At 39.8% G+C, this 14,906-nt stretch overlaps 1 protein-coding gene across 4 annotated transcripts in view; it reads left to right on the top strand.

The window, feature by feature from the left end:
• The window catches only part of SPAST (spastin), a 91,349-nt gene that overhangs the window by 60,877 nt on the left and 15,566 nt on the right, over positions 1-14,906 (top strand). For all 4 annotated transcript variants that reach the window (XM_054548247.2, XM_024242176.3, XM_024242177.3 and 1 more), the window contains 5 exons: positions 1,238-1,309; positions 9,326-9,401; positions 9,640-9,731; positions 9,875-9,954; positions 14,676-14,718. In XM_054548247.2, coding sequence (XP_054404222.1) covers positions 1,238-1,309; positions 9,326-9,401; positions 9,640-9,731; positions 9,875-9,954; positions 14,676-14,718 — 363 coding nt within the window. The remainder of the gene's footprint in view (positions 1-1,237; positions 1,310-9,325; positions 9,402-9,639; positions 9,732-9,874; positions 9,955-14,675; positions 14,719-14,906) is intronic.

Genomic DNA, 14,906 nt, shown 5'->3' with positions numbered 1-14,906 from the left:
TTGAGTGATCTTGGCTCACCGCAACCTCCGCCTCCTGGGTTCAAGTGATTTTCATGCCTCAGCCTCCCAAGTAGCTGGCATTACAGGCACACGCCACCACACCTGTCTAAGTTTTTTATTTTTGGCAGAGACAGGATTTCGCCATGTTGGCCAGGCTGGTCTCGAACTCCTGACCTCAAGCATTCCTCCTACCTGGGCCTCCTAAAGTGATGGGATTACAGGCATGAGCCACTGCACCTGGCTGATACACTTTTAAGTTTTTCAGCTACTTTTCAATGTAGAAGTAGATGGAAAACCATGTACGTTATCTTCAGTAGTGTGTTTTTGGTTGTTTAAATTTGACAGTATGATTGTCATTATTTTTTGTAAATTAAATTTTTACCTTGGAAGAGCTTACCTTACTATATTGAGTATCTTTCTAACCCCTGATTTTTGCTTCTACTATCATAATAACTTTATTTAAGTAATCAGTATGTTATAGCTTTTTTTTTTTTTTAAGTATTCTTTTGCCAGAAGTTTTTATCAGGCTCTGGATACCTCTTTCCTCTGCATAGTCCTCCTGGATGGAAAAAACAAAGAGGGAAAGAGTAACTTTTCCTTAGATGTTTGTCTTTCTCAAAGCAGTTATCTTTGTATATCTAAGAAGAGAGGAGAATAACACTGTCTCTCTTTTTTTTCAAATCTCTCTCTACTCATTCTCTCTCAGGAGGAGAGTAGAAAGAAGCACAGCTCTTCCTATAACCTGTCCTTATTACTGAGAAAGGAACACATTGATTGCCATGTATTGGGGATTGTATTATACCTTACATTTTTATTTTTATTTTTTATTAATTTTTTTTTTTTAGACAGAGTCTTACTCTATCACCCAAGCTGGAGTGCAGTGATGTGATCTCGGCTCACTACCATCTCTTCCTCCTGGGTTCAAGCAATTCTGCCACGTCAGCTTCCCGAGTAGCTGGGATTACAGGCATGCGCCACCACGCCTGACTAATTTTTGTATTTTTATTAGAGACGGGGTTTCACCGTGTTGGCCAGGCTGGTCTCAAACTCTTGGCCTCGAGTGATGCGCCTGCCTCGGCCTCCCAAAGTGCTGGGATTACAGGCATGAGCCACCACACCCGGCCTCATAGCTTACATTTTTAGAGAATCTTTTCTAGTACTTAAATCGGTAAATATGGTTATCTTTTAAATGTAATATATTGAACTAATTTAATATTTGCTCTTGTGATTTTTAAAGGCTAAAGCAGTAGCTGCAGAATCAAATGCAACCTTCTTTAATATAAGTGCTGCAAGTTTAACTTCAAAATACGTGAGTGCTCTGTTTCCAATATTGTTGTATTTTAAGTTATTGTCTAAATGTTACTGTGTTAACTAAATGGTAATAATACTTCATGAAAATATTTTTCTAGGAGTTTATTATTGTATCTTATTTACATATGATGAATATCAGTCTTCAGAGTAGAAAGTTATGTACATTTGTGTTGTCAAATACTGTATTAGTTTACTGGGCCATGTAATAAAATACCGTAAATTGGCTGGCTTAAACATCAGCAATTTATTGTCTCACAGTTGTGGAAGGTAGAAGTCCAAGATCAGTCAAAATGTTGGCAGGGTTGCTTCCTCCTGAGGGCTGTGAGGGAAAATGTATGTTGTGTGCCTCTCTCCTAGCTTCTGGTGGCTTGCTGGCAATCTTTTGTATTCCTTGGCTTGTAGATGCATCCCTCCTATCTCTGTCTTTATCTTCATGTGGCATTCTCCCTGTATCTGTCACCATGTCCAAATTTCCCCTGTGGATTAGGACCCACCCTAATGATCTCAATTTAAGTTTGTCATCAGCAACAATTCTATGTCCAAATAAGGTCACATTCATAGGTACTAGGGATAGGACTTCAACACGTTTTTGGAGAACACAGTTCAACCCATTAACAAATACTATCACTTTCCACTTAAGCTTCAAGTAAAGTGGATTTTATCTCAAGGAGCCACCAGATAGGAACACAGATCTGATGGCATAAACTGAGTATTTCTGGCCTTCTGATTCTGATCTAAAATATGACACAAGATTTTCCCTGTTTTATTTATTTATTTTTTTTGTAGTAGAGACACGGTCTTGCTATGTTGCCAGGCTACTTTCAAATTCCTGGGCTTAAGCAATCCTCCTACCTCGGACTCTCAAAGTGCTGGAATTACAAGTGTGAGCCACCACACTTGGCCAGTAGATTTTCCCTGCTTTCTTTTGATTGTTTATAATTTAGTTTTCTTTTTCCATTCACCCTCCGCTGACCCTATAGTATTATTCAAAGAAGTGTTCAGTCTAGTTTTGGGGTAGGGCAAGCATAACTACAGTGCTTAAAGAGAGTAATTTGTCTGGTGTGCAGAACTAGTGTGCAGATATAACTGGTGCATTGCAAAACTGAAGTAGTTTCTGTCAAACCTCACACTGCTTTGTCTTTCTCCATCTCTCCCTTTCTCTTGGTTGCCCCCTCCCCCTCCCGATGATACCTTAGTCTCTGCTTGCCTTTATCAAAACCTTTACGATTGGCCAGGCACAGTGGCCCATGCCTGTAATCCTAGCATTTTGGGAGGCCGAGGCAGGAAGATCACCTGAGCCCAGAAGTTGGAGACCAGCCTAGGCAACATGGTGAAGCTCCATCTCTACCAAAAATAAAAAATTTAGCCAGGTGTGGTGGCAGGCACCTGTAGTCCCAGCTACTTGGGAAGCTGAGGCGAGAGGATCTCTTGAGCCTGAGAGGTTGAGGCTGCAGTGAACTGTGATCATGCCACTGCACTCCAGCCTGAGTGACAGTGTGAGACCCTGCCTCAAAGAAACAAAACAAGGGGGGGGCATGGTGTCTAACTCCTGTAATCCCAGTACTTTGGGAGACTGAGGCAGGAGGATTGCTTGAGGCCAGGAGTTCGATACCATCCTGGGCAACATAGTGAGACCCCCATCTCTACAAAAAATAAAAAATTTAGCTGGACATGCCAGCAAATACCTGGTCCCAGCGAATCAGGAGGCTGAGGTGGGAGAATCACTTGAGTTGAGGAGGTTGAGGTTGCATTGAGCCACGATCATGCCAATGCATTCCAACCTGGGCGTCAGAGCAAGACCACGTCTCAAAAACAAAACAAACTTTTATGGTTGAAAGTGTTTTGGCAACATACTTAAACTGAAATGTGAATCTCTGATGAAAGAACATGTTACCTGTAAAAGTTTGAAGTGTTGGCATTTGTTGCACTGAAATCCAGAGGTGAGGCCAGGCGGGTGGCTCATGCCTGTAATCCCAGCACTTTGGGAGGCTGAGGCTGGCAGATCACCTGAGGTCAGGAGTTCAAAACCAGCCTGGCCAACATTGCAAAACCCCGTCTCGACTAAAAATACAAAAATTAGCCAGACTTGGTGGTGTGCGCCTATAATCCCAGCTATTCGGGAGGCTGAGACACGAGAATTGCTCGAACCCAGGAGGCAGAGGTTGCAGTGAGCCGAGATGGCACCACTGCACTCCAGGCTGGGCAACTGAGTGAGACTCTGTCTCAAAAAAAAAAAAAAAATCCAGAGGTGAATCCAGAGGTCATCATCACATGATACCCAGATAGCCTCTTTCCATGAGAGGCTCAAAGGATAATTTTACTGTCTACAGTTTTGCAGAGAGAGAAACTTGATTTTTTCAGTACACCAAGAGCAGATCTATGTCTTCGGAACAGACATGAGATCAGAATTGTCTAGCTGCTATGAACAACATGTTCTCTCCCTGTGCTTATAGACATGTATGGGAAACTTATTTGTAAGGTTGTATAATGAGCAGTGAGTTAAAGGCAAACTTGACATGTTGACCATAGTTGTTATGGCATTGGACTAAAGTAGCCTCCGTCACTATGATAGAGATAGCCTTGGTGTTGGACCCATAGTTTTTGAAGTCTGTTTGCTGAGACTCCCTCTTTTTTAGACAGTTCTTCAAATATTGTTATGCTTTTTCCTGTCATGGGATTCCTCTTCATGGAGTTTCCTTTCTCAGGAACACTATCTTCTCCTGGTTAATTTGTACTTATTCAGATACCAGTTGAAATGTTACAACCTTCCCTGACCCTCCAAACTATTCCCCCTTATTATTCTCCTAGCACCACTTGCACCTCATTTGCATACTCATTGGAGTTGCAATTCATATTCATTGATAGGATTATTTTAATTGTATCTGATATCACTGTCACCTCCACTAGAAGATGGTCTCCATGCGGGCAGAGACTATCACCATGTGTTCTTCACTTCGATTTTCAGTAGTTGGCTGTGAGTAGGTACTGAATAAATATTTGTGGAGTAATCATATGAGGTGTAGATATTATTCTCATACCTCTATTTTATTAATTAGGGAATTACAGAGTTCAGTGATCTGCTCAGGATCTCATAACCAGGAAGTGGGAAACTAGGATTTGAGCTCCAGTGAGTGTGGCCTTTCATTAAAAATATTACAGCAACCATTCTCTCTTTTTTTTTTTTTTTGAGATGGAGTCTTGCTCTGTCACCAGGCTGGAGTGCAGTGTCACGATCTCGGCTCACTGCAGCCTCCGCCTCCCGGATTCAAGCGATTCTCCTGCCTTAGCCTGCCAAGTAACTGGGACTACAGGCACCCACCACCACACCCAGCTAATTTTTGTATTTTAGTAGAGACGGGGTTTCACCATGTTGGCCAGGATGGTCTCAATCTCCTGACCTCGTGATCCGCCCGCATCTACCTCCCAAAGTGCTGGATTATAGGCGTAAGCCACCACACCCGGCCTACAGCAACCATTCTCTTTTATCCATACTTGTTTCAAGAGTACTCTGTTTCATCTTCATGTTTCCAGAAACAGCATAGCATTCATGATCTTAACCCCCAATTCTGATACTGCCTGAATATCTTGAAGTAAGTTTACTTTTAAGAAAGTTGAGGCTAAGTGTGGTGGCTCATGCCTGTAATCCCAGCACTTTGGGAGGCCAAGGCAGGTGGATCACTTGAGCTCAGGAGTTCAAGACCAGGCTGGGCAACATGGCGAAACCCTGTCTCTACCAGAAATACAAAAAATTAGTCGGGCCTGGTGGCGTGTGCCTGTGGTCCCAGCTGCTTGGGAGACTGAAGTGGGAGGATTTCTTGAGCCTGGGAGGTGGAGTTTGCTGTGAGCCGAGAGATCATGCCACTGCACTCCAGCCTGGGTGGCAGAGTGAGATCTCATCTCAAAAAAAGAAAAGAAAAAGAAAATTGAAATGTCTAGTCTATCATTTTGTCAGTTCTAGCTAATACAATTTTTTCCTTATGTCTAACTGAAATCTGCTTTTTCTAATTTTTACATACTTGATTTAGCAAAACTCAATCTTTTTTTTTCTATGAGACAGGCTTTCAAATATATAGGAACTTAATGTTATATCTGCTTCCCCCCCAGCCCCCAGAATAGTTACTATTTTAGTTGTCTTTCTATGGTCTCATGCCAGTTTGTCAGTCTGCCTAGATAAGAACTGAATATTTTACCTCAGATGTGACCTGACTTTGAAGACTTAAAAAGGAAGCATTGTGCCAGGAGCAGTGGCTCACACCTGTAATCCCAGCACTTTGGGAGGCCGAGGTGGGCGGGTCACCTGAGGTCAGGAGTTTGAGACCAGCCTGATCAACATGGAGAAACCCTGTCTCTACTAAAAATACAAAAGATGAGCCGGGCATTGTGGCACATGCCTGTAATCCCAGCTACTCGGGAGGCTGAGGCAGGAGAATCACTTGAGCCCAGGAGGCGGAGGTTGCAGTGAGCCGAGATTGCGCCATTCCACTCCAGCCTGGGCAACAAAAGTGAAACTCCATCTCAAAGAAAAAAAAAGAAGCAGCATTGTATAATATTATGTAGATGTTCTGTCTCATGATATATCCTGAGAAAGCTTTTGGTAGGAACTGCATCATAGTCATGGACAACATTTGTGTTATTAGAATATCTAGATTATTTTCCACAAAAAATCAGTTACATATGTATCTTAACATGTTGTATTATTGTTTAACCTTGTTTAGGGAATAACTTACATGTAGAAAAGTATTTATAGCAGAAGTATACAGCTGTATACAGCTCAGTGGATTACCACAAAGCGAATATACTTTCATAATCACCACCCAGGTCAAGAAATAAATTGTTACCTGTGGCCCTAAAATCCCTCCAGGCACTCCATCATCTTTATCCACTCACTCCTCTCCCTCAAAACCACTAGACTCCTAACATCATAGACAAAGCTAGCATGCCTTTGAACTTTATATAAATCTAATAATGTAGGATTTTGTGTGTATGTGTATTTGGCTTCTTTCATCAGCATTATATTTGTGAGATTTATCCAGGTTGTTGCAAGTAGTTGTAGTTGTGCTTTTTTACACAGATTTAATTTTTATATTTTTCTTATATGTTCAAACTGTTAACCTGCTTATTATTCAAAAACAAAACAAAACAAAAAACGAACATTCACATAGTTCTTGCCAGTTTACAGTGTTTTTCCACACAGTCTTCAAAATGTAAAGTTTGGTCTTCAGTACATCAGTATGCTGCTAGATTTAAATACTAGGAAAAAAAAATCAGAGAAGTTAATATTAACTGTCACCTCCACTAGAAGATGGTCTCCATGTGGGCAGTAATATTTCTCTTCTATTATTTGTGCTAATAAGTAAAATCTTCTGTAAGTTTCTTTAAATATTTTAATAAACCATAGTACTTAAAATGTTCTCAATATTCTAAAGTAGTTAAAAGTAACTATAAAATGGTACCTGTTTTCCTGATCACATTTTACTTCCTATGTGAAATTTTACAAGTCGTTATTCTACTTATTTATTAATTTATTTTTTGAGACAGGGTCTTGTTCTGTCGCCCAGGCTGGAGTACAGTGGCGTGATCATGGCTCATTGCAGCCTCAGCCTCCTGGGCTCAAGTGATCTTGCCACCTTAGCATCCCAACTAGCTGGGACTATAGGCACGTGCCACCATGCCCAGCTAATTTTAAAAAGTTCTGGGGGGCTGGATGCGGTGGCTCACGCCTGTAATCCCAGCACTTTGGGAGGCTGAGGCAGGCGAATCACAAGGTCAGGAGTTCGAGACCAGCCTGGCTAACATGGTGAAACCCTGTCTCTACTAAAAATACAAAAAATTAGTGGGGTGTGGTGGCAGGCGCCTGTAATCCCAATTACTCAGGAGGCTGAGGCAGGAGAGTTGCTTGAACCTGGGAGGCAGAGATTGCAGTGAGCCAAGACTCCATCTCAAAAAAAAATTTTTTTTTTGTAGCGACAAGGTGTCACTGTGTTGCCAGGGCTGGTCTCAAACTTCTGGGCTCAAATGTTCCTCCCATTTCGGCCTCCCAAAGTGCTAGGATCACAGGCATGAGTCACTGTGCCTGGTCTTCAAGTTGTTATTAAAGCATGTTTACCCACATTATGCACATGGTATAATGGAAAGTATTGTTGTGGAAGTTAGGAGATAGGGATTCTAGCCTAGCTTTTTATTTTTTTGGGACAAGGTCTCACTTTTTCGCCCCAGGCCGAAGTGCAGTGGTGCGATCTCGGCTCACTGCAACCTCCGACTCTCAGGTTTAAGCAATTCTCCCACCTCAGCCTCCCGAGTAGCTGGGATTTTCGGTATGCGCCCCAACGTCCGGCTAATTTTTGTATTTTTAGTAGACACAGGGTTTCACCATGTTGGCCAGGCTGTTCTTGAACTCCTGAACTCAGGTGATCCACCCACCTTGGCCTCCCAAAGTGCTGGGATTACAGGCATGAGCCACCGCACCCGGCCTCTAGCATAACTTTTACATCCTGAACTGGCCTTAAGAAAGTATAACTTTAGGCCTGTTTCATCTGTAAAATGTTAATGTCATAGGAGATGATCTTTTGAGATTTCTTTCAGCTCTGATAATTTTTTGTGTGTGTGTGTGAGACGGAGTCTTGCTCTGTTGCCCAGGCTGGAGTGCAGTGGTGCCATCTTGGCTCACTGCAAGCTCCACCTCCTGGGTTCACGCCATTCTCCTGCCTCAGCCTCCCGAGTAGCTGGGACTACAGGCACCCGCCACCACGCCTGGCTAATTTTTTGTATTTTTAGTAGAGGCGAGGTTTTACCGTGTTAGCCAGGATGGTCTCGATCTCCTGACCTCATGATCTGCCCGCCTCAGCCTCCCAAAGTGCTGGGATTACAGGTCTGAGCCGCCACGCCCGGCACAGAATATTTGTTTTGATTATTCTAAATCTGGTGACATTTCTTTTGTTTTTAAGTTAAATCTTCAGTAAAAAGAATAAATGCCACCTAGAGGACAGAAAAATTTTTACAGTAGATTATCACAGACCTCATGACTCATTACTTTGGTGTATAAAATGGCCTTTGTATGGTGTCAGCACCTAGGAATGTCTCAAGGGGTGTTCATTGACCTTCTGGACTATCTGGAAATATTTTGATATTTATTGGCTGGGCGCGGTGGCTCACGCCTGTAATTCCAGCACTTCAGGAGGCCAAGTTAGGTGGATCACTTGAGGTCAGGAGTTTGAGATCAGCCTGGCCAACTAAGTTAGTTGACTATTTGTGAAATTTCCCTCTCCAAATAGGAAAGATATGATTGGAAACATTATTCAGAAGGAAGACGTTTTAAAGAAGGGCAAGCTTAAAGACTATCTAATGAATTTACCAATATGGTAAAACCCCGTCTTTACTAAAAATACAAAAATTAGCTAGGTGTGGTGGTGGGCGCCTGTAATCCCAGCTACCTGGGATGCTGAGGGATGAGAATCACTTGAACCCAGGAGGCAAAAGTCACAGTGAGCCGAGATTGCACCACTGCACTCCAGACTGGGCTATAGAGCAAAACTCTGTCTCAAAAAAAAAAGAAAAGAAATTTTGATATTTATGTGAGAATGACTTTTCACGGTGTTCTTAATAGCGCAAGTTTTGTTTAGGAGAGCACATTCCAACTTACTTGCTTCTATAAATATACCGTGTAATTTAGGGCTTAAAGAATATGTACAGTGTCTTTTTCTCTTCCCTAGTCTTCCCCTTTTCTCACTAGTTATATCCTTGACTGAATAGCTATTTCATTCTCAAGTCTTAGGAATGCAGGGTGAAGCAAAACAGATGAATTTTTAAAGCACTTACCAGGCTGTATGAAATCACAGTCTGTTGTCTAAAATTGTAAGGGATGGTTCAGTAGTACTCTCCCCTTTCTCAAACCAAATCTTTGGTTGTTTTAAGGAAGGGAAATTAAATTCCTGTGTGCTAGATTTTCAACATAAAATTTAAAAAACGGGAATAATGTTGCATTTTATGTGTATAACAGTATAATGCTTTGTTTTAGGTGGGAGAAGGAGAGAAATTGGTGAGGGCTCTTTTTGCTGTGGCTCGAGAACTTCAACCTTCTATAATTTTTATAGGTAAGAACGTATTTTCCAACTAAGTTATTGACTATTTGTGAAATTTCCCTCTCCAAATAGGAAAGATACGATTGGAAACATTATTCAGAAGGAAGAAGTTTTAAAGAAGGGCAAGCTTAAAGACTATCTAATGAATTTAATAGGACCCACTATATTAATAAGTAGTAAACTAGATTAATCTCATATGACTCATATAGCTTGGTCTTTAATTAAAGTCTTATACTTGTATTTCCTCTAGATGAAGTTGATAGCCTTTTGTGTGAAAGAAGAGAAGGGGAGCACGATGCTAGTAGACGCCTAAAAACTGAATTTCTAATAGAATTTGATGGTGTAAGTGTTGATTATTATATTTTTAATGTGGCAGCATTTTAGTTATATATTTTCCTATTAAATGGCCAAGGTTAAAAATACAAATATCTTTATATTTGTTATTACTTTTCTAAATGAATTGAAAAAAGATTTTTTGCTTGTAGGTACAGTCTGCTGGAGATGACAGAGTACTTGTAATGGGTGCAACTAATAGGCCACAAGAGCTTGACGAGGCTGTTCTCAGGTAGGGAGATTTATATGGAAATACATGCATTTATTACAGACAATATTTACTCATGTGTCCATCTTACATATTATTTCCTTGCTCTCAGTTTTAAGACTAAATTCACTATTTTCTTCCAGTACTATCCCTAGCCTCTTGTTACCAACTACATAAGGATTTTGAGGTCAACAGCTTGATATCAGGAGAATTAGTCTAGTAAAGGTTTAGTTACGGTTTTAGGCAAATTGATCAGTTCTTCTGGGTTGCATTAAATTATCTTTAAACTTCAAAATTGATTCTTACCGTCTTTTATTGGGCTTCATGAGAAGATGATCAAATCAGGGTTCATGGAAAATGTGTTTTCTGTTCTTGTGTGTTTGAGCCAGTTTATTCCCTTCATACTGGAAGGACGGTTTGGCTCAGCACAAAATTCTTGGGCATCCTTTCCCAAGGAATTTACAATATTGCTCCATTGTTTCTAGGATTGGCTGTAGTAGTGTAAAAGTCTGAATCCAAATTGATTTTTTAAAATTTGTAAATTAACTTGATTTTTTCTCTCTTTACTGGATGGGTTACGTGGGTATATTGCACCCAGGTAGTGAGCATAGGGTGCAGTAGGTAGTTTTTCAACCCACACCTCACTCCTTTCTTCCCCCAGGTAGTAGTCCGCAGTGTGTATTGTGCCCATGTTTATGTCCATGTGTACTCGATTTTTAGCTCCCACTTACGAGAACATGAGCTATTTGGTTTACTGTTCCCACGTTAATTGGCTTAGTATTAAGGCCTCCACCTCCATCCATGTTGCTGCAAAGGACATTATTTCATTATTTTTTATGGCTGCGTAGTACATAGTATTCCATGGTGTGTACATTCCACATTTTCTTTATCCAGTCCACCATTGATGGACACTTAGATTGGTTCTGTGTCTGCTGTCGTGAATAGTACAGCAATAAACATGAAATGCATGTCTTTTTGGTAAAATGATCTATTTTCCTTTGGGTATATACCCAGTAATGGGATTGCAGGGTCAAAGGTAGATCTGTTTTATGTTTTTTGAGAAATCTTCAAACTGCTTTCTACAATGACTGAACTGTACATTCCCACCAGCAGTACATATGCTCCACAACCTCACCAACATCTGTTATTTTTTTACTTTTTCCCGCCAATCTGTAGACAATATGGGATGTTTTTTGCCATTTTATTAATAGCCATTCTGACTGGTGTGAGATATCTCATTGTGATTTTGATTTGCATTTTTCTGATGGTTAGTGATGATGAGCATTTTTTCATGTTTGTTGTCCCCTCATATGTCTTTTGAGAAGTGTCTATTCATTTCCTTTTTACCCATTTTTTAATAGGGTTGTCTGTTTTTAGCTTGTTCAATTGTTTGAATTCCTTATAGATTCTGGATATCAGACCATTGTTAGATGCAGTTCTGTAGGTTGTCTGTTTACTCTGTTGATGGTTCTTTTTGCTGTGCAGAAGCTCTTTAATTAGGTCCCACTTGTCAATTTTTATTTTTGTTGCAGTTGTGTTTGGGGACTTAGCAAAAATTTTTTTCTGAGGCTGATGTCAAGAAGTGTATTTCCTAGTTTTCTTCTAGCATTTTTATACTTTGAGATCTTACATTTAAATCTTTAATCCACCTTGAGTTAACTTTTGTATATGGTGAAAAGTAAGGGTCCAGTTTCATTTTTCTACATATGGCTAGCCAGTAATCCCCATGCCATTTATTGAATAGGGAGTCCTTTTCCTCATTGCTTGTTTTTGTCAGTCTTATCAAAGATCAGATGGTTATAGGTGTATGGCTTTATTTCTCAATTTTCTATCCTGTTCCTTTGGTCTGTGTGTCTGTTTTTACACCAGAATTATGCTGTTTGGGCTGCTGTATAGTTCAGTTTAAAGTCAGGTAACGTGATACTTACAGCTTTGTTCTTTTTGCTTAGGATGCGTTGTCTATTTGGACTCTTTTTGGTTCCATATGAATTTTAGAATATTTTTTTCTAATTTTGTGAAAAATAACATTGATAGTTTGATAGAAATAGCATTGAATCTGTAAATTGCTTTGGGCAGTATGGTCATTTTACGACCAGAGAAATCAGGCAAGAGAAGGAAACAAAAGGCATCCAAATAGGAAAAGAAGTCATCATACTCTCTCTCTTCTTCACTGGCAATATGATTCCATACTTTGAAAACCCTAAAAATTCCATCAAAGGGCTACTAGAACTGATAAATGATTTTACCCCAAGATTCAGGACACAAAATCAGTGTACAAAAAATTAGTACCATTTCTATACGCTAATAATGTCCAGGCTAAGAGTCAAATCAAGAACACAGTCCCATTTACAATAGCCACAAAGAAAATGAAATAATGGCTGGGCACGGTGGCTCATGCCTGTAATCCCAGCACTTTGGGAGGCTGAGGCAGGTGGATCACCTGAGGTCAGGAGTTCAAGACCAGCCTGACCAACATGATGAAACCCCGTCTCTACTAAAAATACAAAAAATTAGCCGGGCGTGGTGGTGGGCGCCTGTAATCCCATCTACTCGGGAGGCTGAGGCAGGAGAATCGCTTGAACCCAGGAGGCACAGGTTGCAGTGAGCCGAGATCATGCCACTGCACTGCAGCCTGGGTGTGAAAGAGCAAGAATCCGTTTCCAAAATTAAAAAAAAAAAAGAAAATGGAATACCTAGGAATACGGCTGATGAAGGAGGTGAAAGAATCTGTACGAGGAGAACTGTAAAGCACTGCTAAAATAAATCAGAGATGACACAAATAAATGGAAAAACACTCCATGCTCATGGATTGGAAGAATCAATATCGTTAAAATGGGAAATTTATCTTAAATTTTTTCCCTAGTTCATTTTTCTGTTTTCTTTTGCACATAAATTATGTGTTATGTTGCATCCTTTTGTTTTCCCTCTCTGTAATTTTCTTCTTAATCCTTTTAAACTCTTAGGTCTTTTGTAATTTTCTTCTTAACCCTTTTAAACTCTTAGGTCTTTTTGTTTTGTTCTGTTTTCCCAAGTCTGTTGCCTTTATTTCTTACTAGGTTAGTATCTAATCTCCTTTCTGCTATATCTTTTGTAACTCTTCTTTCCTTGGTGGTTTTCTATTCATTACTTTCCTGACATATGTTATTCTACTTTTCATCTTCTGTTTTATTTCTTTGAGCATCTGTATGTTATTTCCATAAGCTCTTACATTTCATTGGGCTCTTGTTTCATAGAAAACAATTTTTTTGGGAGGACAGACCACTTGAGGCCAAAAGTTTGAGACCAGCCTGGCCAACATAGTACAACCCTGTCTCTGCTAAAAATACAAAAAATTAGCTGGGTGTGGTCGCACACACCTGTAATCCCAGCTACTCAGGAGGCTAAGAATCACTTGAACCCAGGAGGCAGAGGTTGCAGTGAGCCAAGACGGCAGCACTGTACTCTAGCCTGGGGGACAGAGCAAGGCTCTGTCTCAAAAAAAAAAAAGAAAACAATTTTTTGGTCAGGCGTCATGGTGGGTCACACCTGTAATCCCAGCACTTTGGGAGGCCAGATCACTTGAGGCCAGGAATTCCAGACCAGCCTCACCAACGTGGCAAAACCACATATCTATAAAAAAAACTTAAGGATAAAAAAAATTAAATTATTTTATTTCGTGGAAAGATACTTGGTCATAATTTTAGTTTGCTCTATGGCACAATCTTCTCATGCATGTTGTTCATTTTATCTAGTTTATGTTTATTGTGTTTTGTTTGCTCTTTTTTGGGGGCAGGTTTTGTTGTTTTGTTTTTTGTTTTTTTTTAAAATGAGCCCTATCCTGGTTTTTCCTTTTTGCTTATTATTTTTCTTTGAATAAAAGGAGTTTTCTTGGAAAACCTAGTTTTGGAAGGATATTGTAGGGGAAGGGATAGGTATCTTGAGTAGTCCATGTATACACTAAACTAGCGTGCAGCCTCCCTCACTTACAGTGAAGCCCTACCTAATAATGAAGTATATGTGTGTGTAAATAAGAAATAGGGTTGATTTATTCTTCTACTAAAAAATATTGGTCACTGCAAGACATTGTCTTCCCGCCAGACTGTTAGATGCCTTCTTACAAAGATAATTCGTCTTAGAGTTTCTTTGTTCATTCTCACCTTCCTTGCCATTCCTATGCTATCAATTAGGGTTTACATGGTCTGCAGAGCCAGGCCTCATATGCTTGTTTAAATGTGGAGGGACTGGCCTTATTACCCTTTAGGGTGTGCTATCTCTTTTTGGGAGGAAAACTGTACTCTGACAGTCATGTCCATGATCTTTAGCGGCAGATCCTTTGTGTGTCTTCCTTTGTCAGTGTAATTTTCACTGCCCTAGGCAGTTCACCTTTATGTATTTTAGTTCCATAAATGTTACCTAGTTTGTTGATGAAGTGTATGTTTCTGTTTCTATTATCCTTGCTGATTTTAGTTTTTTTCAGATTCAAGAAGACAGGAGATCTACTTATATCAGATATTTTGTTTGTTTTAAAGCATTACTGCTATTAAAAACATATACATACATAAATGATTAATTCTAACAATACCGAATTAAGGATTTTAAACATGAACTAGTTTTAAAAGAGTAACAAAAATATTTTTACATTGATAACTACCAAAATGCATTCCAGTGCCTTGAATATTATATTTTATAAGCTTTTTCCTGTCATTTGCTGTTTCAGCTTTAAATTCAAAATTATATTTCTAAAAGTGCTGGATTTTTTTTTTTAGGCGTTTCATCAAACGGGTATATGTGTCTTTACCAAATGAGGAGGTATGTATCTGTGTCTGAATTTTTTTTGTTTTAGAGCAGAAAGAAGAACTACCATCTTGACAATATTAAGTCTTCCAATCCATGGTACAGCTACTTTGGAAAACAGTTTAGTGGCTTCTTAAAAAGATGTACATAAGCTTACTGTCAGACCCAGCAATTTCACTCCTAAGAATTTACCCAAGAGAAAC

Source organism: Pongo abelii, chromosome 12 (genome assembly GCF_028885655.2).
Source record: "Pongo abelii isolate AG06213 chromosome 12, NHGRI_mPonAbe1-v2.0_pri, whole genome shotgun sequence".
In the NCBI taxonomy this organism is placed as follows: domain Eukaryota; kingdom Metazoa; phylum Chordata; class Mammalia; order Primates; family Hominidae; genus Pongo; species Pongo abelii.
Note: the sequence above shows the minus strand (reverse complement) of the source record. Positions and strands in the feature narration are given on the sequence as shown.